The following is a 24,263-nucleotide window of genomic DNA, read 5'->3' as shown; positions in this document are numbered from 1 at the left end:
AAATAAAGGAAAGCCATTTTCTGATGATAACTTGAAAGAGGCATGCGTGATTTTGCTTATATTTCCTGTCTCGTCGTTATAATCCCCCGCCTCAGAACCGGATACAGCATGTCTGATACAACAGTTCAATTTCCAACCTCATCCATTCCTGCGAGACAAGCGCACGCAAACCTCATTTGCCTTGCTTGCGACCGCACAACTAAAAAATCAGAGGGGCCAACTAGAAAACACTGTTCTAACAACGAAACTAGTACTCAATACTCTCCAGGAAAAAGAACATCATTATTAGGCATCAAACGTTACATTGGATTCTCCACAGTCCAGGTTGATCTCCACTGCTGTGCCTCGGAACAAACATTAAGCTAGCTTAGCTACTTCACCCTCTCTCTGTTTTTTGTGCGGGGGAGAATTATTGCCTTTTATCCTCATGAACTCCAAAAGCAAGGACTCAACCTGACTTCCTGTTCCCTATCCCCTATGAAACATGCCCTCAAGCTTTACCATACCATGCCGATCCGGAAAATCATCAATCGAAAAGTTTCGAGCACATCTGATTAAACCTAGCACACTATATAAGCATGGAAAAGGAAGCATCCAACTGAAAAGGCAAATTTCCAATATGGCTCTCCACGTATAAGATGTACAAAATTGAAGTAAGCCTCACTAAACACAAAGTAACATTCATGCATGACTTCAGGTAAATAACTAACTTGAATGTTTCATTTACATGTAACAAAGGTTTTGTTGCTTCAATTGCTCGTATCCCTTTCAGATACCAGGTTCCTTTAGTAAATAACCTACTTCCCGCTCTTACCATAGCTGTCTCTAAGTGTTACAGTTCGATTAAAGACAAGCCTCTCAGAAGTAGAGTCCTTGTCAACCACAAAGTAGCCTGGATTGTGAATGGAAAACACAAATATTAGACGGAGTGGAACAGCATTAATGTCATACATGTAAGAAACAAAAACTACCACAGCAAAACCAGTTGCATTGGACATCTAGCCTGGAAAAATATCAAATGGAATGGAAAGGGGTAGTTGCATGTGTTTTAACACCAATTAAGAAGCAGAGTTGCACGAGATTAGTGACTCCAAAGCAACAATTGGAACTTTTTATGCTAAAATTAAACATCACATTAACAAAAAAATTCAACTCCACCTGCAGCTTCCACCAATACATCTCACTTTCCAAAGATATTCAGACAATCTAAAACTAAGAGATCTGAAATTTACCAAGGCGTTCGAACTGGAATCTGTCTCCAATGGCAGCATCTCTCAGTGATGGTACAGCATATGCACCAGATATCACCATTTTGGACTTCGGGTTCACATCTGCAAGCCAATCTTCAAGTTCTGCAGGATTCTGACAAAATAAATGCAAAAGTCGTGAGATGTCATTCTGTTTTGCTTTGGCAGGGATGAGGGAAAGAATATGAACAAATCCACAGAAAATAAAGAACTGCCAACCTCAGAATTAAATAGTTTATCAAACAATTTAACTTCTATGCTTAGTGGATCAACTTCCCGTGAAGGTTCAGCAACCCAATGTATAACTCCCTGTGTATAAACAAGTTACATTGCAAAGGGTCACCAACAAGCAGCAATAATATTAGCAATCTCAAAAGAATGTCATTCACAAAATCATGCACAATAGGCATCGCACATCATTTTGATACACAAGAATTAGCAAAATACAGCATGGAAAAAATAAAAATAAAAACCTTTGGTTTCGTCTTCTTGGAATGATCATACTCAGCCCAGATCTCAACAATAGTCTCATTATCATCAGCAAGGACTACTTCTGTGCACTTTATCGGGAATGCATACCTGCCCACAAAAAAACACCTTCCATGTTGTGGCAACTTTCTAGAAAAGGATTTGCATACTGAGCACAAAATCTGCCCAGGTAATTTTATGAAGGGGGAAATGAGTGTGACTGTGCCAAACTCCTGCATACCTGAGCAGGACAGATTTACCAGGAGCGAGCCCATAGTAGTCCTTCGAGTCTTTCATCCGAAAATCAGATTGTTCAATGTATACAACTCTGGAAAATGGAACCTGGATAACAGGAAATAATAAAAAATAAAAAATTAGAATATCAAACAATTGGAAAGATATGAAGTTAGAAAATCGCTAGTGACATAAAAACAATCAATTTCATCATCTCGTATTCTTCACCATTTTCCTTTTGGAACGCCAAAAGGCAACAAGACATAAAAACGAAGATAAAAAAAAACTTGCAATTTCAAGAGAAAACTCTGCTTCTCTAATTAGAATGTGTTATATATGTCACTGCACTTATAAAAGCATTGGTGTTTGGTGTATTTTAGTCATCATTTCAAGGTGAATTTTGATCTTTAGGAACTTTTTAACATTAAATTGCAAATTTCTTGGCAGTCAGCTGAACTTGGTCCAGCTAGTCCTTCACAAGCTAACCCAATCCAGTGCATGGAGGTTAAACCTGGTAAAAGTGGCACCAAGTGAAACTTGAACTCGTGATGCTTAGAGTTGACAGTTTCATAACAAACGCTGAGCTCAATCCCAAACCAAAAGTCTATTTTGCACCTTCACCGAATACATAAAATCAGATTTCAGGCCAGAAAACTATATTTACCTTGTAGAAAGCAGAAGAATCTTCTGTTGAGGCATCGGGCCATTTTTTAGCATCAAGATCCATAACCAACCCAGAGTCCAGGTTGGTAATGACTACCTGGAAAGATAGAAAAGCTGAGATGGAAGCGAGAAGAAAAATGTTCACAAGGAAAGATCAAATACAAAACACACCTTTAGAGGCTGCAGCACAACCATTGTACGGGGTTCTGTTCTGTTTAATTCTTCTCTTATGTGATACTCAAGCCGTTCCAAACGTATCGTACAACAATCACTAGAGAGGCATGACAATTTTTTAGAAAAGCAGCAAAATAAATCTGATTAATTGGGATTCTCTTACTACTTGTCTAAATATATTATCACAACCTTCTAGTAATACCAATTCCTCGGACAAAAGCATTGATTGCAGTTGAAGTTACACCTCTACGCCTTAAACCAGCTAGAGTCATCAATCGAGGGTCATCCCAACCATCAACAAGCTTCTTTGTAACCAGGAAATTTAGCTGCGACAGCAAAAAGAGATTAGATTTATCATAAAACAGAACCAGGTGATCATATTTCAAGAGTTCAACAAAATGGTACAAAATGATTGCTTGCCTTCCGCTTTGACATCACATTGTTGGTAACATTCAGTCGTGAGTATTCCCACACATAAGGCTGATAAAGATCCAATACATGTAACAGCCAGTAGTATGAAGCACGCCGGGTCTCAAATTCCAGAGTGCAGAGCTGACCAAGATATGAATGAAGTTGAAAAACAAAAATCCAAACAGCATTCCAACTTGCTAAAAATATACAAAAGCTGACTGTTTATCAGTACTCAAACTTAAAGAATTGTCTTGAATAAATGACATTCAAGCTCACTTGGAAATGTAATTGAGAGCCTTAGTGTGAGAATGACAATTCCAGATTATTGTCAGTTAGGAAATTCCTAATCCAGATATGAAATTGAAAGCCTTAGTGTGAGAATGGCAACTTCAGATTATTGTTAGTCAGGAAATTCCTTCTCCAGAAATTGCTCGAGATCAAAACTAAGTTATTTCAAATGCATTAAAATCAAGCTTAAGATTTTTAAAATGCCGTTACCAAGATACATAAGATGATTATAAACAAAGACCTCCATACAGAAAAGTAAAAGTAACACTTTTTCACCAGCCACTGGCATCCAATTGATAGGAGCCATTGGCATCCAATTGATAGGCCAATGTCAAACTTGGCATGTCTTGGAAATTCAACCTCAAGATTATCTCAAACAAACTAGAAACAGAAAAAAAGAAGAAGATACCAATCAGATATCTTGGTCCATTTTCCATACGCCAAAATAGACAGTAGCGAAACAATAACCTTTCTAACATTTCGGAAACAGCATTCAAAGACATGTCAGATAGCTAGCAGATAAAATATGAACAACCAACATCTTCAAAGTTAATACTAGCAAAGTGAAACAAGAGAAAAGAGGTGCCTATACAAAAAATATAACATACCGAATGTGTGATGTCCTCCAGAGAATCCACAATGCAGTGAGCATAGTCATAACTAGGATAGATACACCACTTGTCTCCTGAATGTGGATGTGGAGTAAACTGAAGGACAGAAAAATCAGACCACCAATACACGTGATAATGAACTAGTTGGGTCATTGATGATATTCATCCTACACTTGCCTTGATTCGATAAGCAATGAGGTCATACATATTCCCATTATCACTCTGCATGTCCTGCTTCATCCTGAGTGTCGCTTTGCCTTCTTCAATCATGCCCTGTCTCATTTCTTCAAAAAGTTTCAAAGATTCTGCAATAGGTCTATCCCTCCAAGGACTGTTCATCTTCTTTTCTCTATACTCCTTGATCTCTTCCGGTGTCTATGAACAGCATTTGCAAAATTACCTCTTTGAATTTGAAGTCAATCAATTAAAAAATACAAGTGCCATGAATGCAAGGTGGAACTGCTAAGCTCAGGAAAGAAGCCATATCATGTAAATCACTCATTACAATAAAAACTCTGGTACTGGATAATATCAATTAAAACATTAATGGATCCCTCCCTCCCTCTCTCATATTGATTCAAAAAGTCAAAAATTTTGAAGCAACCTGGTGATCGATATAAGCATGACCCCTTTGTATCAGCTCAACTGCTAATTCATAAAGCTCTTGAAAATAATCACTAGTGTAAGTGATCTGCAAAACTCCAGCAGATATTAGATGTCAAAGAGGTACATAGAGCGGATATAGAAAGACAGTAAAAAAAGAAACAAAAAAACAATAGAACCTTGAATGGTTTCCAACCCATCCACTCGACAATCTCTTCAATATGATCAATGTATTCTTTCTTTTCAGCTTCAGGGTTTGTATCATCATACCTAAAAGAATAAACATGGCAAGTTAGACTTCAAAGCAATGGCAGATAAAAAAAAACCCGTCCATTTTATTTATCATGAATACAGATGAAGGTCAATCAAGTATGGCTTAAAACCAAGATGCTCCTTCATTCCCATTTTTAAACACAGCATGTGCATGCATGACCGCACACGTGTGGGTGGGCTGAAATGAGGCAGGCAGGCATGGGTGTCTCTGCATGTGGTTATACAAAAGGAAAAGGGAAGTGTGTTCTTGATGGATAAAGGTTTTGGAGAACATGTATTATTGAGATTTAAATAACACCAGATCCTTGATTAAATAAACTGGGAAGTTTGTGGAAAAATGCATGCTGCATGATCAATGTTCGAACTTGTCACTATTTTGTGCAGACCATCATGTTTGACAGAGCAGGTAACATAATAAAGCTGCACTTAGAATTCTAGAAGAATTAGAAGATAAGCATTGGATATAGATGTGCCAGTAGCAACTGTGTATTCAAAATAAAAATGACAGCACTCCTCACCTAAGGTAGCAGCATCCACCTCGTTCCTTTGCGAGGCCAAAGCTAACAAACATTGCCTGAGAAATGTTTAAAAAATGAGGAGCTCCACAGGCAAGGCAAATAATAAATCTCAAACCCTGTCATAGTTCCTTTTTAATCAATAACCTCAAAGATCAACATGAATAAAAAATGAAATACCTTGGCATGACCAATGTGTAGATATCCATTTGGCTCAGGGGGAAAGCGAGTATAAACTTTCCTGCTGGTTCTTTTGAGGTGCTTATCAAGCACCTCCTTTGTGTTGCAGCATTGCAGAACAGGTCGATCACTGAAGAATATTTCAGTATGCACCTGATAATCCACAGAAATTAATCAGGTGTTTCCATGTAATGAAAAAACTTCTGACATCAAGTAGGGAGATGAAAATTTATAGCAAACATAGTGCACATAGCATGTTTGATTTAAAAAGTATGATCTTGAACAGCACAAGTTTTCATCTTCATTCTAAAGTATGGCATGGATAAACACAAAGTAATGGTGGCAGTTATCGACTCAACCCAGATGGATGTACCAATCAAACAATTTATAAAAATGCTAATATCATAATCTTGGTCTTATTACCACCACCTTCCCAAATACAACCATTGAAAACAATGGTTAATACAGTTTGCCACAATCCATATTTCACACACCCGACTTCTCCATCCTTTTCTTTCCACTATCTCATATATAATCATCATGTCACCAGCAGTGAAGCAAGCTAAGAGCAGTGCTGATATATCTTTTTTTTTCCTAACTGACAGTCTCGTATAAGAAAGTTTAAACTTCATAGACAAAAAAATGTATAATGTTGAAAACTCCAGAAAGAATATATAAAGGCACAGCATGAAAGGTTAAAAAAATGAATAGCAATATTTTTAACATCAAAATCAGAAAATCATGCATTTCCATAAACACATACCTTGAAATTTTCCTCGGGATTGGGAAATATCAAGAATGGATTAAGATCTTCAGGTGGCTGTACTGGATTGTCATCAGCAACTTTTTTATCCTCCACAAGTACATTATACACAATCAAAAATGGAAAACAATCAGAACTCTTATATCAAGGCAGATTCAGGTAAATATAACATCCATGCAATTCCCTCACTTCGACTTTAGCAGGCCTTTCTTTTTTCTGTTTTGAAGGCTTCTCGTTATCTGCTGCAGTCCTTCCACCAAGCAATTCATATAATTTTGCATCAATGAGTTTCTGACAAACAAGACATGGGAAGAAAAAAATGTTGACAAATAAGAAATAACATACTCCAGCAATTGATAAACCAGAGTTGTTAAAATCCTAGGACCATGTTCCAAAAAATTGAACCCTTCCCTCAGGACACAGAGTGTAGGCAAGTGCCGTAGCAAAGGCACATCTTCGAAATTGAATGTATCATATTTTATATGAGTTCTTATAACACATGTTAGGAATAGGCATGATATGGCAATAATTCTTCAGTACAGGAAAATAATTGTGTTCACCTCATGGCTTCAAATGTTTAATGGCCCATTACATTCCCACCCCATTCTGCAATGTGGTGCATCATTTAACCACAGCCATAAGAGCCATTATGTAGATATTACAAGAAAAGAATTAGTTTTCTTAGTTTTTAAGGGTTTTTTTTTTTTACTTGGGTGTTAGATTTTGGCTTAATCTTTGCGATCAGTACAAGTACAAACTGAGGGTCACATAAATTTGAAGCTAAATTGTTACAAGGAGCATCATATTTTTCATGAAAAGTTTGAATACACATTTAATGAATAAATGTCATGGAATTCCAAAAAAAAATCATAAGATTTTCTTTCAGAAGAGGGAGTCTGATTTATAAAATAAAAGTGCAATTCTGTCTAGCTTCTTTGAAAAAAAGATATTTTGGGATTTTTAAAAATTTTAAACTGAAAATTAACTCCTTATCTTAAGATAAACATGTATTTTTTTTATAACAAAATATATAAGATGTAAAATGTCATATTCCAAAACCTAAGTATATGTCTCTATTGCACCAAGATGTAAGACCTTGCCTAAGGACTCAAAAGTAGATCAATTCTGGGGCCTAGTGACTTGTTCCTTGTGCCTCACAACCTACAGCATGCTTCCAACAACAGTGTGATAAACTCCTTTCTAAAAATTAGCAAAACTCTACCTAAGGCACCAACATTGCAATAAATTCTTTCAGAAACAAATAAGTATTCACCTTGACAATCTTTGGATCAGCCCATGGAAGCCTCTTGCGGACATGCCCAAATAGATCTCCCACTAGCAACAAAAATGTACATGTCAGATTAAGAGATTAGAATCAGCAAAGGATGGTGAAATGTGAAAGGAGTCTGTTTAAAATATGGACTCCAATGAACATCACTAACAAATCATATACAACGAAATATATCTTGAAGTTTGAAAACAAATTTTTCATCAAGAGAGAGCACCAACTAGAATGCAGGTTTCAGTACAGAAAGGCTGCAATAAAACCCTAAACTTGAGATGCAAGAAAGATGATAGGGGGACAGGTGAAGAGCGAGGATAGAGTTTGTCTCCGCATTCATAAATTTCTGTGCAAGATAAAACCAAGGGGTAGCATTAAAAAAAAAGAATTTGTCTTTCTCAACTCCTTTCTCCTTTCTCTCGCTGGTAAGGGGTAATTACACGTGTCACAGTGTATACCAATGCCAGCTTCAACTTTCATTCTCTTATAGCCCAAATAAGCAGGAGTATCAATCCAGGTGATAATCCCACATTATCATGATGATGTGGAAAACCAAGAACTAAAGAAATAACAACAGTGGCCCAAAGCACTAGATAAAAATAACAGTTTGCTTATTCAAAGCAAAGTAGAAAACTACGTAAAAAACAACATGGAGAAGTAACTTAAATTATAAACACTGTTACACTGACCATTTGTTCGATAACGGAGCTCCAATATCAATCCCTTGTTTTGTTCAAATAATTCATTAACAGTCCGCTCAATATCTTCTTCAGAGACTTCAACCCCTGCTTGCAAGTACAGCAAAGTTACTAATGTCTACTACTCCAAAAAGGATATTAATCAATTAATGGTGGCGAAACCACTCCAGGTGAGTAACTCATTTTAAAAAGATAAGAAAATAACGATGAAATATAAGTAGAACAAACAGATACAGCCAAAACGGAAAAGGAAACCATAAAAACATAACATGATCCTGGTGCATATGACATAGCTGTTCTATCAAAAGGATAGCTTACCAACACCACAAGCTTCTTCAAATCCCTTCAACTCAAAACTCTCTGAAGCAGTACTGGATAAAAATGAAAATGCAGCTTCTAGTTGCGCTGGGGTTTTAATCTGCAAAAATAAAAAAAATTAGAGCTAAGTACTAAGAATCGATCTAATTACTTCAAACAAAATATTCTCATTTAAAATTCTGATTCAAAATTTCAAGCATTAAAGGAAAGAAAAACTTAAGAGGAAACCAACTAGTCACGCTAAAAAAGCTAGTGTCACCATAAAAGGTGAAACAACATACAACCCGAACTTAACAGCACAAAAAAACAAAGGATCAAGGATATTGCAGTCCATACCTTTGTGGTGACAATATATCCGAGCAAAGCAGGGCGATGAATGAGGGCATTTGCTGGGTATTTGGTAGCAACCCTGTTAAGCGCACGGGAAGCAACCGTGCTTCACATTAGTACAATATAGAGAATGAAAACCCCTTTGAGCTTTGGATTGAAAGCAAATAAATCCATGGAACCCAGGTAGCCAGATTTTACTTTCCAAAAGAGAAAAGAAGAATGAACAAAGGCATAACCATTAACCAACCACGAGGAAACTAAAAATTTCACGAAGTTGTGATGAAAACAGCATTTTCTACTTTTACTCCATTGTAAAGCTTGTACACTTCAAATTATCTAATCGTACCGTGTAAAGAAGATTTCCAATTGTTCGATTACATCCCTCTGTGACACCAGCCTGAAAACAACAAAAGAAAAAACATATAATAATAAAAAAAAAAAGAATAGAGAAGTAATTTTACCAAAATTTCAAAAGAAAAAAAGAAAACACCACACAGAGGTTTGTCGTTGCTCCTGTTTGAATAAAGCTCTGAATTATTTCAGAAACTCAAAATTAAGACTATCTTCACATTCTAACCCACCCACGCATCCCTCAAACATAAATCCAGTGAATGCAGTTAAGAAGAAGGAGAAGAAATCGAATACCTCGTGAATAACAGCAGTGAGATTGTTGGTAACCTTGTTGTTAGCAATGGTATTACGAGCAGTCCTTTCATCCAGACCGATCTTCAAGAACAGCTCCAATCTCTCTTCTTCCTTCACCGCCATTCTTTAATTTTTTCCGGTAGAGAGCTACAGAGGAAGATTTGGATTAACCTTGTAAGGTTCCGGATTTCAAACTACTTTTTTTCTTTTCAAGTTTAGAGATAGAAAATTGATAAAACCCTGATTTAAGGCTGGAATGCAGTTGGGAAGTGAAAGATTGAAGAGAGGAAACTGTGACTGACTGTGCGCGTTTTTCTTTTCTCGGTATTTTTTTAGATTCTTGAGCTTTGGACGACCGCTGCTACTTGTGCGTGTTTCGTAACGGACTGCATTCGCTATTCAAGTGTTTTTCAGTTAAAAATATATTAAATTAATGTGTGTTTACTAAAATTAAAAAAATAGTATTTTAATATTTTTAAACAAAATAATTTGAAAAGCAAAAAATATCATGTAAAACAGGCTCGTGCCACTACCCATATTGCACAGACTTGAAAACCGTTAGATTATTCTATGAGTCTCATCTTCACCGTCGAAAATGGAATGAGAGGGGAATCAGTTACCTGTCCTGTCAAGGAATTGGGGCGGGCTGTATTTTCTTGGCTCTCTATATGTTCTTGATATTTTTCCAATTAAGATTTTTGTGTCGCAAGCACCAATTTCTATTCGAAGTAGCCTTTTTCGATAGAAATAGATAATTCATTCGCGCTGCAATCAATTTTTTTAACGCTAAAAAAATATTTAAATATTATTAATAAAATTCAATAGTAATAAAGCACTGTAGAACTTTTGCCTTTGGATGGTGACTTCTTACGAGAAAATGGCAAGATCAGTACCCAAAGTTTATGATTTTTTTCTAGGGTATTTATTCTTTCAAAATTGAGTAATTGAGTTATTCTATTAAGATGCATTAGAAACAGTATAAAATTTCGAATTTTCAACTATTCTGTAAAATAGATGCTTGATGGACAGCTCGTTAAATTTCTAACGGTTTTAAATATAAGTACTCGATTGATTAATTTTAAAAATATAAACACTTTAACGGACCAATATTCCAAAGCGTGTACTGAAATAGCAGAACAATAAAGTATGGTTGCATGGTACGATTATCTCCTCCCTTTTTTAAATCCTTTTGGACAGTAAGCAAATATATTAGAGGGCAGGCTACAAGGAGTGGACTGGTTTCAAGTGGACGTTTGGGCTTCGACCGATAGTTTTCCGTTGGGCCCTTACGTCACTGTTGGCGGATCCAATACGCCGGAGAAAACGAATTAACGACTTCGTTTTATAATTTTGTATACATCCTCTTAATTGTTTATTGCAGAGTCGCATAATTAGAGTCGTGCATCCTCTTTAATTTCTTTGCAGATTAAAAACGTCAAAGCATGAGCCTTCCTCTTGCCTTTCATCCAAAGTCACACCATGATTCAGGTTATTAGCAAATGAATAGGCTGTTTTGCACTGTATTTCAACATATATTTGGATATATTTTAAAAATATATTTAACATGAAAAATTATTAAAGTAATATTTTCATTATTATCTTGCGATTATTTTGATGTATGGATGTTAAAAATAAAATTAAAATTAAAATCTTTATTTTGATATATTTTTAAATAAAAAATATATCCAGGAAAAAAAATAAAAATAAAAAAACCTTAACAAACATAGTAGACCAGTGTATATATATATTTGGAGCCAAATATGCGTGGCCATGTGATTCGAAGTTTTTTTTTTTTTAATAGCCATCTCAATACAAAAAAAAAACAAAAGAAAGCAAATGGCAGCCTCCTTTGTGTATTAAAGAGAACGCATGGGCAAGCAATAAAGCTTAGATGAAATCCATCAACACCGTGAAATTAAATACGAGTAAAAACCCGGCCATCGAGACTGATATGATCCTAGGAAATACGTAAACTAAAAGATAAAAGTTGGTTTAGTAATAAGAATTTGAAATTAAAAGATATGTTTTTTTTATAATTTTAGATTTAAATTATGTAATTATTAATATGATAATCACTAAAAATTTACATGGTTTTTAATTTTAAAATCCATGAAATTAATCAAAACATAAATAAACTAGTTTAAATATAAAAAAAAATTGGTATTATGCCCAACAAAAATAGCACTAGAAAAGGAACAAACATCTTAATAAATATATACTTGAAGCAAATAGCAGGTAACCACCAGATGTTTTTTCAAACCCGGCAGAAATTAAGGAGTCAAGCGTTTATATTATTGTAATTTACTCCTTGTTTTATTTGTGTTCTGTAAAGGATAGATTCGAGCTTGAAGGTATTTTTTTCTGGGAGGGAGAAGGGCATATGTAGCTAGGTGCTATCTACCATATTTTTTTTTTTGGAAGGAAGAAGGACGTATTCGAATTTGAAATAACTAAAAAAAATTAATTAGGTGTACCTAACTCGTGGGTTAGCCATTACAATAAATTTTGAAATTTATAAACTCAAGTCCAATGCATTGCAATAAATTTTAAATTTTAAATTCCATCTTCGAGATAATTTTCCTACAGCCAAGATAATGCAGTAGCGACGTGCTTGTTTCATTTTATAAAATTTGATGCCTTTTAAAAACAGCTAGTATCCTCATGTTTCTTCTTTTTTTTTCTTCTTCTTCTGTTGTGACAATCACGTTGTTATTTTCTTGAAAATCAAGCAGTAGTGCAAAAATTATTACACAATAAGTTACCCCATTAAACTTTGATTTAAAGCATTGTTAATATAAATACATATGTATTGATAATTATAATAATTATATGAAATATTCCTAATTTATACACACGTGTAAATTTTGTTTTATAATGAAAAAAAAAACTAAAAAAAAAAACTGTTATGTATGAATTGATTGAATCAAAATAAATTCTAGCCTAACTCAAAGAAATCCAAACCTGAAATGACCTATCCAAACCCGCCCATCAGCAACTGCAGCGTTGATTGAGAGGTTCTTTTATTTTTTTTGAATTTTTTTTTCATACATGATTTATTTTTAAAGAATGTTTGAAAATGCGATATAAATCAAGTTTTATAAAAAATTAAATTTTTTAATTAAATATTAATTTTTTATATGTTTTAGATCGTTTTAATAAACTAATCTCAAAAATAATTTTTAAAAAATAAAAAAAATATTACTTTAATATATTTTGATATAAAAAATATTTTAAAAAATAACTATAACTATATTTTTATACAAACTAACTTTGATTGAGGTTTAAATGTGAGGTTATTGAATCAAAATGGAATGACAACGATCAAGGTCCAATTTAATCGGCGACTGCACAACTTCTCCGAAAAGAAAATTTGAGATTAAATCTGCCTTTCAAAACTATACACAAAAATAAAACTACCTGTTTGAAAAGGGTACTTTTCTCCATCTTGATTGAGATTTTTTTTTCTCTCAGCTGGCAAAGGGAATAGACAGAAAAATGAAAGGGCAGAGATCGAAGCATCAGGTCCCACAAATGGGGCAGGACATCCAAGCCATATAATAATTTGTCAGGCCAGTTGAAGTCATATAATTAATTCATTTGGCCTTTAATGAAACTCAAAAGATATTACATTTTCAAATAAAAAATTTAACTCAATATTTTTTATTATTAAGATTCTAACATTATATTAAAAATTCAATCAAATACAATTATTTAAGTTATTAAAAAAAAATTAAAATATAATTTATATTATTCTTTACAATAAATAATATTTAGTGCTGGGTGTCATCTTATGAGACCTCTTATCTTCTCTTCTCTTCTCTTCCGCAAGTCATTGCTCCATTATTGCTGAAGCTGGGAATCCATTCCAAAGTTCTTGATATGACATCTCAAGAAGGGTTACCAATTAAATGGCAAGTTTAATACAAGCAATCTTCTCGTCTAAGAGAGTTATGTGTAAGGATATGAATAGATTTATATTATTGTCATTTCTTTTCTCTCTTAATTCGTGGATGATATCTCTTTAACAAATAGACATGCAAAGGAAAGTGCAATGAATCCAAACCAGCAGAGCTAACAATCTGACACTATCTCCAGCTATAAGAGACATTCAAGATATCAAGAATCTATTCCAGTCACTGAACTGCCTTAATTGATGCATAATTTTTAAAAAATTACATCATTTAACATGTTTTTTTTAATAAAAAGGGAGTTCAAATTCGAAATGTTTTAAAAAATTATATAAATTCCGATTAGTCCCAGTTTCTGGAACATTCAAAATTCGTGTCAATATATCTTGGACTTTAATTCCCTGATAATCATGTATATTCCCTTGCTCTCACCGCTTGGAAATGCACAAAACTTCCCAAGTCTTCCCTCGACGTCCCCCCTTGATCTTTTTCAAGCAAGAGGGCACTGGCTAGTAGCATTGGTGATTGGAATCTGATGATGTACATGTTTTTGATTGTTGGTAACAATATGGTGAAGATAAGAAACAAAAGAAAAAACAGTAAACAAAACCCGAGGTGTGTATTAACATTGTTGTGAAGAATATTTCCTCAACACAATATTATTCTCTATTATTCAATGGGTTCTTCCTCCAAGACGAGGGACCTGGAAACAACAGGATAAAAATCTTAAGAAAATACCTGGCAAGGTTTAAAACGAGTGAGAAAATATTTTGGCTTTATTTATTCTTTAATTCAAAGAGTAAATGGCATATACAAGTTGTTAGTCTCTAACAATCAAGAGAAAAATAAGTCAGAGAATTAAAGAGGCAGTTATTACTAGAGTTAAGAAAATATAATTGTTATGGTACCGGTTAAAAAAATTATTTTCAAGTGTTTAAAAATTATTATTTCAATTTAATGGTCAAAAATAAATTATCATTGCAAATAAAAGATTCGGAATGTCTAATGTAGAAAAGATAATTAGAAGTTTTTTTTTGTTCGGTTTAATCTTATATATGCGAGTTTAGAATTTATTTTTGTTTGTTGTTATTTTATATTAAAGTTTTTTTGTATAAATTTTTATTTTTTTAATATGTAATTAAAACCTATTAATATATCTATTTTATATTTTCAATTAAAATTTTACGATTTTTCAATGTAAAATAAAAAAATTATTTTAATATTTTAATTTTAAAAAAATCAATTAATTATAAAAATCTTTCGAAGCAATCTCTCAAATTTTATTAGTTACGTCACATGTTGCTCGTGCTATGTCGACGTGCAAAGGGCACTGGGCAGACAGGACCGGCCCTTATAATTGCACTTGCAGGTTGTCAAACTTCCTAGGAGATGCCAAAATGTGTGCAGAGAGCAGAGTCTGACCTGATCGGACATGTAACATGTGGCAGAGGAATGAATAATACTCAGACAGGCTGACAAGGGAATCTCTTTGCCCCTCTAAGAAGTGCACTTCATTGCCTCTGGATCTCAAAATTAACCTCTTTGCAGGAAAATTAAGAGAAAAATGAACGGCGATGGTAGAGAATAAAGAGAGGACCTTTTAGTAAAATGTACGATAGAACAAGGACTTTGAAAAGGTATATTCAATGCTTGGGGTAATTGAAAGTGATTTATGGTTGTTTTTTTTAATATTTTCACTTTCAAAACATATAAAATAATATTTTTATTATTTTAAAATTTTATTTTTTATATTATTATATCAAAATAATTTAAAAACATCAAAATACATTAACTTAAAGTAAAAAAAAAAACTTTCATGAAAAATAGAATGAATTATAGCCTCAAATGAGCACTTGAACCCACAGCAACCACATACTACTACGGGGAAGTTTATTTTTGCAGCGTATTCGTGCTTTTTATTTTTTGTTCATTTCAAATTAAGTTTTTTTTTATGTTATAAAATTTTTTTTAATATATTGATATCAAAAATATTTTAAAAATAAATTATTTTAATAAATAAAAAAATACTTTAAAAAACAACTCAAAAAAACACTTCCTATACTAAGACAGAATATGTAACCTTTTTACTGTTAATTTCTTTTTTTACCTAAGAAAAATAATACGTGTTCCGAGGGGAAAAAAAATTAAGGGCAGTGGGGGCAAGAGCGCCCACTGCCCACGTATTAAAAAAACTAAGTTATAGTTGCATTCGAAACTAGATTAAAATTTTTTTTACTCCTTAGCGTTTGTATCGGTAACATGATGTTATTTTGCTGAGGATGAGTTTTGATGGGAAATAATTTGTCTGGGTTGGGTTTTTGGTGATTTCAAGGGACACGTCACGTTTCTGCCTTCGCGAAAAACAAACTTATTTGGATCTTATGGGAATTAGATTAGGCTGTCATTAAAAAAAAAAAAACCTTACAGATAGGGTCAATTTAATTTTTTTCCATACAATTTTTTTTGTTATTATCTATTTAAATGATATACAATTAGATCTTTGAACAAATATAAAAATAATTAAAAAGATATTGGTGTATACATGATACACACTAATAATTAAAATGTATTCAAGTTATTTAAATGACGCGTGGGATTTCTCCAAGTATTCATATATAATCATCCACAACAGTGTTGGAGCGACGTGTTGTCCTTTACATGGTAGTATGATATTTGTCAACGACAAATTCGTAGTTGGTTTCAATAAATTCTTTTTTCTTTCTTTTTTTCTCTCTCCATCCTATATTTTTAAGTCCATCCTTCCAAAAGTTAAATATGTTCTCCGTTGTTTATTTTAAATTTGATTTTTATTTATTTGATTATTATTTTTTTTGTTTTTATTTTTTTTATTTTATCCCTAAACATTTATTTTATTTTATTAATCCAATTTGTTCATCATTCTATTGATTGATTTTTTTTAAAATTTTTTTCTTGATTTGTTTTTTATTTCAATTATATCCTTGAACATTTTATTCCATTTAATTTTTTATTCAATTTTAGTTTTTATTTTTTTTATTTCTGTTTTCATAACCATGCAAAACATGATAGTAACTCCGAAAAAAGAAGTCGGGGGTAACAATTATACCTAGCAATTCCAAATATTGAGGGATAGAATGCTTCCCTTAAGTCAATTATTTTTCCAATCGACCCCACCTCGCGTGCCACATAATTTTGTTAGCCTCTCAAGTATCACCCCCTCGTGTCTCCAACCATTAGACAGTAACTTCACAGCTACATTTTCAATATGCTGCCTGCCTGGGAAAAAAAAAACTGAAATGATCTAATTAGGTAAAAAAATTGAATTCTGGTGTGGTAAACTCTTCCTGCAACAAGAGCGAATTAATACTATCAGATTGTAAGTTCCAATATTATAAGTTGATCTTAAATAAACTACTTCATTCTCACTGTTAACGAATCCAGCTACCAGGTCAATCCCTGGCATAATTTCCCAATAAACAATAATAAAAAATATATATATGATAATGAGATGGCTGCTACAGTTTTTTTTTTTTTAATTTAATCATAATTTGCAGTTACCTAAACGTTCAAATATTCAGGCTTGTATTGTGAGTGTACCATTGTGTATGTATTGTACTCCACCGAGAAGTTTATACTGCATAGAAGATGAAGGTCTCTCTCACTCACTTACTCTCATTTGGGCTAAAGGCAATTCTTAAAGTAAAAGTGTTCTTGCCTCATTGGAAACCATCCTAGAGAGGCATTCTTTTGTAGCCTTTCGGTGCTTAAATTCTTCTACCTTCTCTCTCTTTATTCTTCCATGGCATGATCAATTGTTTTACTGCAGCTTCAGTTTTGCCCAGCACATATATAATTTGATCAATCCTCTGTTGTTGAAAAGCGATGCTCTCAGTTTTGACAAAAAGCAAAAGCTAAAGCTGCTATTTCTGACTTTGAATCCCCATAATTCCTTCCCTCTCTCTCCTTTGCTTTTTCTTGACTCCAAATCGATCGCATTTATTGCTTCTTGGTATTTTTTTGAACCTTTTGCCCGCTTTCAAGCAATGGGAAACTAGACTCGCAAAACCCCTCGCTACCTCAGAAAGAAGAAGTGATTTGATCCCAATATGGCTATAGATGTCTGCTCAGAGATTTCAAGCGCAGGAATTAGTCCAAGAATCTCCTTCTCCCATGATCTCAACCAAACAACAGATGCTGTTTCCATCGAAGATCATCACCATCGCAGACTAGACTCATCTCTGTTGGATTCTGATTTCGATTTCTGCATTGGCAACAGTTTTGTTCAAGAATTGTCCTCTGCTGATGAGCTCTTCTCTAATGGCAAGATCCTGCCTGTTGAGATAAAGAAACATTCCATTTCCTCTAAAGGTAATAATCATCAGCCGCAGTCTTTGACCTCTCAACCTCAGCATCAGACCAGTACCGGGACTACAGAGAAGAAGCAACTGAAAGAATTCTTGTCAGAGAGTCTTGATGCAGATGAAAAACCTGCATCGAAATCTTTTTGGCAGTTCAAGAGAAGCAGCAGTCTGAATTGCGATAGCTCTAGAAGCAAAGGCCTAATTCGATCGCTACACTTTCTTTCCAGAAGTAACTCTACTGGGTCAGCTCCAAATCCTCCAAAACAAGCAATGTTATCCAAGGAGACTCAAAAAAAACCTAAATTGCAGAAACAAGCTTCCGTTCCAAGTCGAAAACCATCGGTGCCTAGTTCTGCTGCATTTTATTCTTACAATCCACAGCAGAAGCCTCCTCTTTTAAGGAAGTGTGGTTCTCATGGGAATGGATTCAGAATCAGTCCTGTCTTGAATATACCACCACCTTACATTTCCAGAGGAGCTGTCAATCCTTTTGGTCTTGGCTCACTGTTTTGTAACGGTAAGGTTAAAAGGAAGAAGGGTTAGTTATTTGTATGTTTTGTTCTGTTGATGACTGAATCTTTTCAAGTACAGGTGTCTTTAGCTGTCTATCATTCCGGTTCATGGATTAGCATGTGATTAGTCTGTAAATTGGAAGGAAATTCTAGTAAAGAAATGATTAGATCTTAAGAAGAAATACAACTACCACATGGGTTAATTACTTTTGGAAAGTGAAAACAGCAGTATTATGGAGGAGGATTTGTAATATTGGAAATGGATGATGGTGACTGTTGCTGACGCCTAGCTATCAACATGGCGATCATTTTGGGAGACATATGAACAAGGTGTTCCTCTCTTTCATAGCTGTCCATATCCATGATTTTCTTTCTTTCCATCCTTCGAGATTTTTCTTTCTTTCTTTCTTGGTTTTCAATAGTTTAATTTTGTTCTTTTGAATTTGATTTGAGGCCTCCTTAGGTCTCTTCATATGTTCGTAAAAAATATAGGAGATGCTTCAATATGACCATACTATTACTGGGTCCATTCGTTCTGCTCTTTTTGTTCTCTCTCTGTATATATATTGATTCAAGACAAAACAGCTGCTACAAGGAAGTGGTTTCAGGAATTAAAAATTAATGATTAATTGTTTCTCTTGTTAGTTTTGGCCTAGCTTTCTTAACTACCCTTAACATTGCCCCCCCTCTTGATCGGATCTGCTGTACCTTAATATATTTTGTTAAATATTTTTCTATCTACCAGCTAAGAAAATTATTAAAGGCAATTAACTACTATTTAGAATTGGGTTTTAAATAGTATTTTTTAAAAAAATAATTTTTTTTATTTACCATTAATTTTTTATATTTTTAAATTTTTTTAATATATGGATGTCAAAATAATTGTTTAAAAATATTATTTAATATATTTTCAATTAAAAAATACTTTAAAATAAATGTTATTTCATTGGTGAACATTTCAGCTTTCATTTGTAAATCCACCTCCTCCTTTCGTACTTGTGTACTTTCTCCTCTTTTAATACAGAAATTCTTTTTAAGTTTTTCGTCCTTCCATGGACTTGGCTTCCACTATCGTTTACAGGAAATTTGAAAATGAAAATCTAGCTGTCAATGTAGTGGATATTTCTCATTCCAGCAAATGTTATCTAGCTTTACCGCGCGCGCACCCGGCCTGGAGGATCATGTGAGCTCTCGAAAATACCTGGAGATCCAACACTACGTGCCAACATTCTTTCTTCTTTTTTTTTTCCAATCTTTAATTGCCTTTCCTTTTAACACCTCTTAAATTGCTTGACATTAGTTCTATTATGGTACTCCCCATATAATGTTAGTAATGTTAGTGTGCGGCTTGAGTAAGAGTCGAACCTTAAAGAAATTCAAGGTGTTTGAAAATATAATAATACTTATTATTTAAAATATTTTTTGCTCGAAAATATATTAAAATAATATTTTTTATTTTTTAAAAAATAATTTTTAACATAAACACATCAAAACAATCTAAAAATATCAAAAAATAATAATTTAAAATAAAGAAAAAAATAAAAAATATATTTTTTAAAAAAAATTATTTTTAAAACATAAAAATCATACAGGAAACTAACTTAAAACATGTCCCTGTATCATAACAACCCATAAAAAATCTTTACATATTTTTTTTTCAATGACAGACAGAATTTTGGACACGAAATAAATGGGATCGTGAGAGGAGAGGACAGCCCATGGGCCTCAGGGGATCAATCAAGAGCAATGTTTAGACCAATGGCCCATTATAGAGCCTGGCCTAGATAGAAAGGCCCAGTTCCAATAGAAGCTAATCATCTTTGATTTGGATTTTTCAAACGAAGAAATCGTTTCAGTATTTCCTTTTTTCATTTTTGGTCCGACCTCTCTGCTCCCTGGTAACTCTCTGGTCTGGTAGAGATGCATTCATAGTCTTCCTTCCTGAAACGGAAAGCACGTAGAAAATATCACAACTAAAAGCTATCCTCCCGAGGATTAGGTCAAATTGTGCAAGCTCGGCTCAAGTCAGAAGTCTTCCATGCAGTGAGAATACGAAGAAACCATGACCATTTCCAATCGCTGACCTCAGCTTCTTTTGAACTGAACTCAAGCTCTCTCTCTCTCTCTCTCTCTCTCTCTCACGCGCGCATAGGAATCTAGACCCACTGCGACGTCCAAGCAAGCACCGTGTAGCTTTCGGTAAAGTACATGTTTAATATTAAGATAGTTTTTATAGTTATGGTTTGAAAAAAATAAATTATAAAAAAAATAATAATTAATATATCAAGATAAATTTTTCAAAAGATCCATATAAAAATATTATTTAAATAATTTTAAAATTATATTTGAGATAAAACACAGCATCACATTTCCAAACATTTTCAATTATACGGCGTCACCTTTACAAATGGAGGTAGATCTAATCTCAGGTCAGACAATAGAAGATTATAGAAGTTGACCCGTGCCCTGAAGATGGGTTCCTGTTTTGCCTTTGTAATTAATTTTATTATTGGGCATGTTGACTAGTTAATTTTATCCGCGTGTAGACTTCATGATGATGATTGGACGGTGTCAACTGACGTAGGCAAGTGTCTAGAAGTCCCACTCGTATAAAACCCATAAATATATTAAAATCATAATTCATAACGGAACAATAAGGAGTCCTGTCAATTGTCATCTCATAGAGAAAATAATAATAATAATTCCTCCGAAGTCATCTCCCGATTAAATAAAAATATTAAATGGTTTGATGCCTTTTATTTTCTTTATCCTTGAACTAGTATGTATATATCCCTGCTATGCTCTTGGGACCAGGATTTTTTAAATATACAAAAATATCCGAGTCTAAGAGAATTCTTTGCATTGTTATTAAATTAAAAAACTACATGGTTTTGAGAGAAAAAAATTATCAAGATAATTTTTTTATTAATATATCTCTTATTTATCTTAACAAATACAAGGTTTTTAATTTTAAAAAAATATTTAATAATTATTGCCACAAGTTAAAAAGATATCAAAAAAAATATATTCATATTTTACATGATTAAAAGCTGAAAAAATCATAAATATGATAAAATCATGTTAAATATCTATTTAAAAATCTTAGGAATAAAAAAAAACAATTTGAATCAAGTTTTCATGGATAATTTATTATTAGTATTATCATTTTCTATCATATATATGGATGATTTTTATTATTAGTCATAATTTATTATTAGTTTTCATGTTAAATATGGATGATGTGTCATCCATATTTGTAGATGACACATCGTCTATTAGCTCGTCTTTTTCCGACAATATGAACTTCTAAACCATCATTATAAAACTCCTTTTTACAAGATAAATCTTTTGGCGCCAAGATTGACTTGTGTTACTGTTGGAATTTGGCATGCAAGCTAGCCCTTTTCTCTCTTCTCCTTGTATTTCCAATGATTTTTTTTTTCTCCCTTCTCAACCCGAGAGACTTAGATGTCAAACAAATGAGGTCCAAGACCAGCATATATATTATAGAATCCACAGAGACCAAACATTTGCGAATCCATTCTTTATGGACTAAATTTTTTATGCATGAAAAATAAAAAAAATCCTATTTGTTTTTTAATTACTAATTTTGATTTTTATTATTTTAATTGTTTTTCAAACTATAAATTTAAATCAAGTTTTATTAATTTGACTTATAATTTAATTTTGAAATGTTACCAAACACTTTGAATTTGCACAAATATACAAAGAAAAAAAAATAATATTATAACATGAAATGATAAAATTGAGGAAGAATAAAATTCAATGACAGGAAACAATATTGTTCAAATAATAGTGCCATCCACAATGACAAACTGTAAAGTATTATGTTATTTTTAGTGTTTTAATGTTACTATAATATATAATTTATAATATTTTGAGCTATGTTCATGGTATCTATATTTAAGGATAAAAGGGTGAAAAAATATATATTAAAAAAAAATGGAACGCCAAGGAAAATGATTTTTATTTTGAATTAGCTTGTATTTTTTTAAATTGAAAAAAAACATAAAATTCAAACTTGTCGTTGTTCAAAAACATAAAATTTCAAAAAACACTACATGAAATGGGTTGTACAAATTAACTTAAAGAAGGAGGATAGAAAATAATAATAAAAAAAGAGGTATTGGATGTACATTAAAGCTCTGACTACGACACCACCGTAACCATAAAAAATATCTCAATGAGATAAATCCAATAACAACAATTAAGGTTACCGATTGTGACACACATGTATTCTAAAAATGGCGGGTGACTTGCTTGTTTTTAGCGGCAAGTGTGACCCATTATATTCATAATTGATGATTTTCTTGGTATCGTTAGATTCATCTCATCGATATATTTTTTATGGTGCCGGTAGTGTTGTGATTGAAGCTTTGATGTGCCTCTATGGTCTTTCTTCCCCCCTTTTCTTTATTTTGATTTCTCCTCTCTTTTCTCAAATTGAAATTAGGAGACAGGACATGTATATATATATATAAAAAAAAAAGACCTTGAAGATACACCAAAACTTCAACCACAACATTATTGGTGGCATAAAAAAAATTTAAACGAGATGAATTAAGCATCTCCAAAAAAGATCATCAACAATAGCTAGTATGGGTCACATTTGTTGTTAAAAGAAAGGGAGTCGTTTGCCATCTTTTGATGACAAATGTGGCTTATATGGGTTGTAATTGGTGATCTTTCTTAGTGTTATTGTAATTATTTTGTCGAAATCTTTTTGTTGATATTGATGATATCGTAATCAAAGTTTCGATGTTTCTCTAAAATCTCTTTCTATACTTCTTTATTCTTTATCATTTCTTCTAATTTGAATTTATACAATTTATTTTATAATTTTTTTTTGAAATATCACGTTTATGAATATAGATAAGTTTCAATATCATGTTTTTTAATTGTTATGGGTACAAATTATATTATTTCACTAATTATTTTAAAAATACCATGCTAATAAGCAAAAATAGCCCAGGAAAACCTGAAAAAATCTAAAAAGATTCAAAGCATATACGGTTATCCTTCAAAATTTAAAGCCTCGAAACTGGATTCTAATTCCTCCAGTTGAGATTTGCAAGAAATGTTTAATCAGAAAAAAGGTGGGCCACTCCTGGATACAGATTGAAAATTAAAGCCCATGTGCTAACTACCACCAGATCCCTAGATTAAAGAGAACCATACCAATACATATAACAGCCGCGTATTCAAGGTCAACTAGAGAGTCAATGAGCCGCCCTTGTTGCTGCTGGTCCATCATCCATGCTTAACACAAAAATAAAAAACAAAAAAAATATGGGCAAGTGCTATGCCGCATGCCACCTTAAATTTCCTAACATACAAAAAAAATTAAAAATTACTGAGACTACAGCAGCATTTCTAATAAAGCTAAAAAAATATATAAGATTCGGTTACGATTCAATTAATTTAATAAACTTGGTTGAGTTTTCAGGGTTTTTTTTTTTTTGTTTTTGAAGATCATGAATAAATTTTAACAAGATTTCTAAAATGTTTCCTAAATATTTTAAGTAAAAATGAGTTAAAAATAGAGTTATGAGTAAGAAAAACAAAAATCCTATTTTTTCAGGTAAATCAATTGCTAGATTACGAGGAGCTCTAAATAACACATCGTTTGTTAAGTTAAACAGCACATCATTATTTTTCTTTAAATAATTGAGACAGACGACATGTCATTCACCACATTAACTTAAAAACAAAAATTCATGCTCATAGACAATTTCTTGACAGGTTAGGCACTTGCCTTGGCTTACCAAGTCCAATAATT

The 24,263-nt window shown here is 32.9% G+C and overlaps 2 protein-coding genes across 4 annotated transcripts; one reads left to right on the top strand and one right to left on the bottom strand.

The window, feature by feature from the left end:
• Nucleotides 1–599: 599 nt before the first annotated feature.
• Nucleotides 600–10,102, bottom strand: LOC118045525 (glutamine--tRNA ligase, cytoplasmic). Of its 3 annotated transcripts, XM_073411623.1 has the most exons (23): nt 9,704–10,102; nt 9,385–9,455; nt 9,065–9,137; nt 8,729–8,828; nt 8,402–8,497; nt 7,704–7,765; nt 6,620–6,721; nt 6,431–6,520; nt 5,668–5,820; nt 5,491–5,546; nt 4,879–4,969; nt 4,701–4,787; nt 4,274–4,471; nt 4,094–4,192; nt 3,207–3,338; nt 2,976–3,112; nt 2,784–2,883; nt 2,614–2,709; nt 1,957–2,057; nt 1,721–1,826; nt 1,467–1,556; nt 1,233–1,362; nt 600–892 (listed from the first exon to the last, which is right to left on the bottom strand). In XM_073411623.1, exons 1-23 carry the CDS (start codon nt 9,824–9,826, stop codon nt 798–800), a joined length of 2,388 nt encoding a protein of 795 aa, XP_073267724.1. In that variant the 5' UTR covers nt 9,827–10,102; the 3' UTR covers nt 600–797. The 3 variants fall into 3 exon arrangements, with proteins under 3 accessions (XP_073267724.1, XP_073267722.1, XP_073267723.1); XM_073411621.1 differs by lacking the exons at nt 7,704–7,765; nt 8,402–8,497; nt 8,729–8,828; ... (1 more) ...; nt 9,385–9,455; nt 9,704–10,102 and having other exon boundaries at nt 6,431–6,510; XM_073411622.1 differs by lacking the exons at nt 4,879–4,969; nt 5,668–5,820; nt 6,431–6,520; ... (5 more) ...; nt 9,385–9,455; nt 9,704–10,102 and having other exon boundaries at nt 5,491–5,513.
• A 7,129-nt stretch (nt 10,103–17,231) lies between these two features.
• Nucleotides 17,232–18,992, top strand: LOC118045613 (uncharacterized). Its single transcript, XM_035054289.2, has one exon. It carries the CDS (start codon nt 17,697–17,699, stop codon nt 18,492–18,494), a length of 798 nt encoding a protein of 265 aa, XP_034910180.1. The 5' UTR covers nt 17,232–17,696; the 3' UTR covers nt 18,495–18,992.
• Nucleotides 18,993–24,263: the final 5,271 nt, after the last annotated feature.

This window comes from Populus alba, chromosome 10 (assembly GCF_005239225.2).
Source record: "Populus alba chromosome 10, ASM523922v2, whole genome shotgun sequence".
Classification (NCBI taxonomy): Eukaryota; Viridiplantae; Streptophyta; class Magnoliopsida; order Malpighiales; family Salicaceae; genus Populus; species Populus alba.
This window is presented reverse-complemented; position numbering and strand designations above follow the sequence as displayed.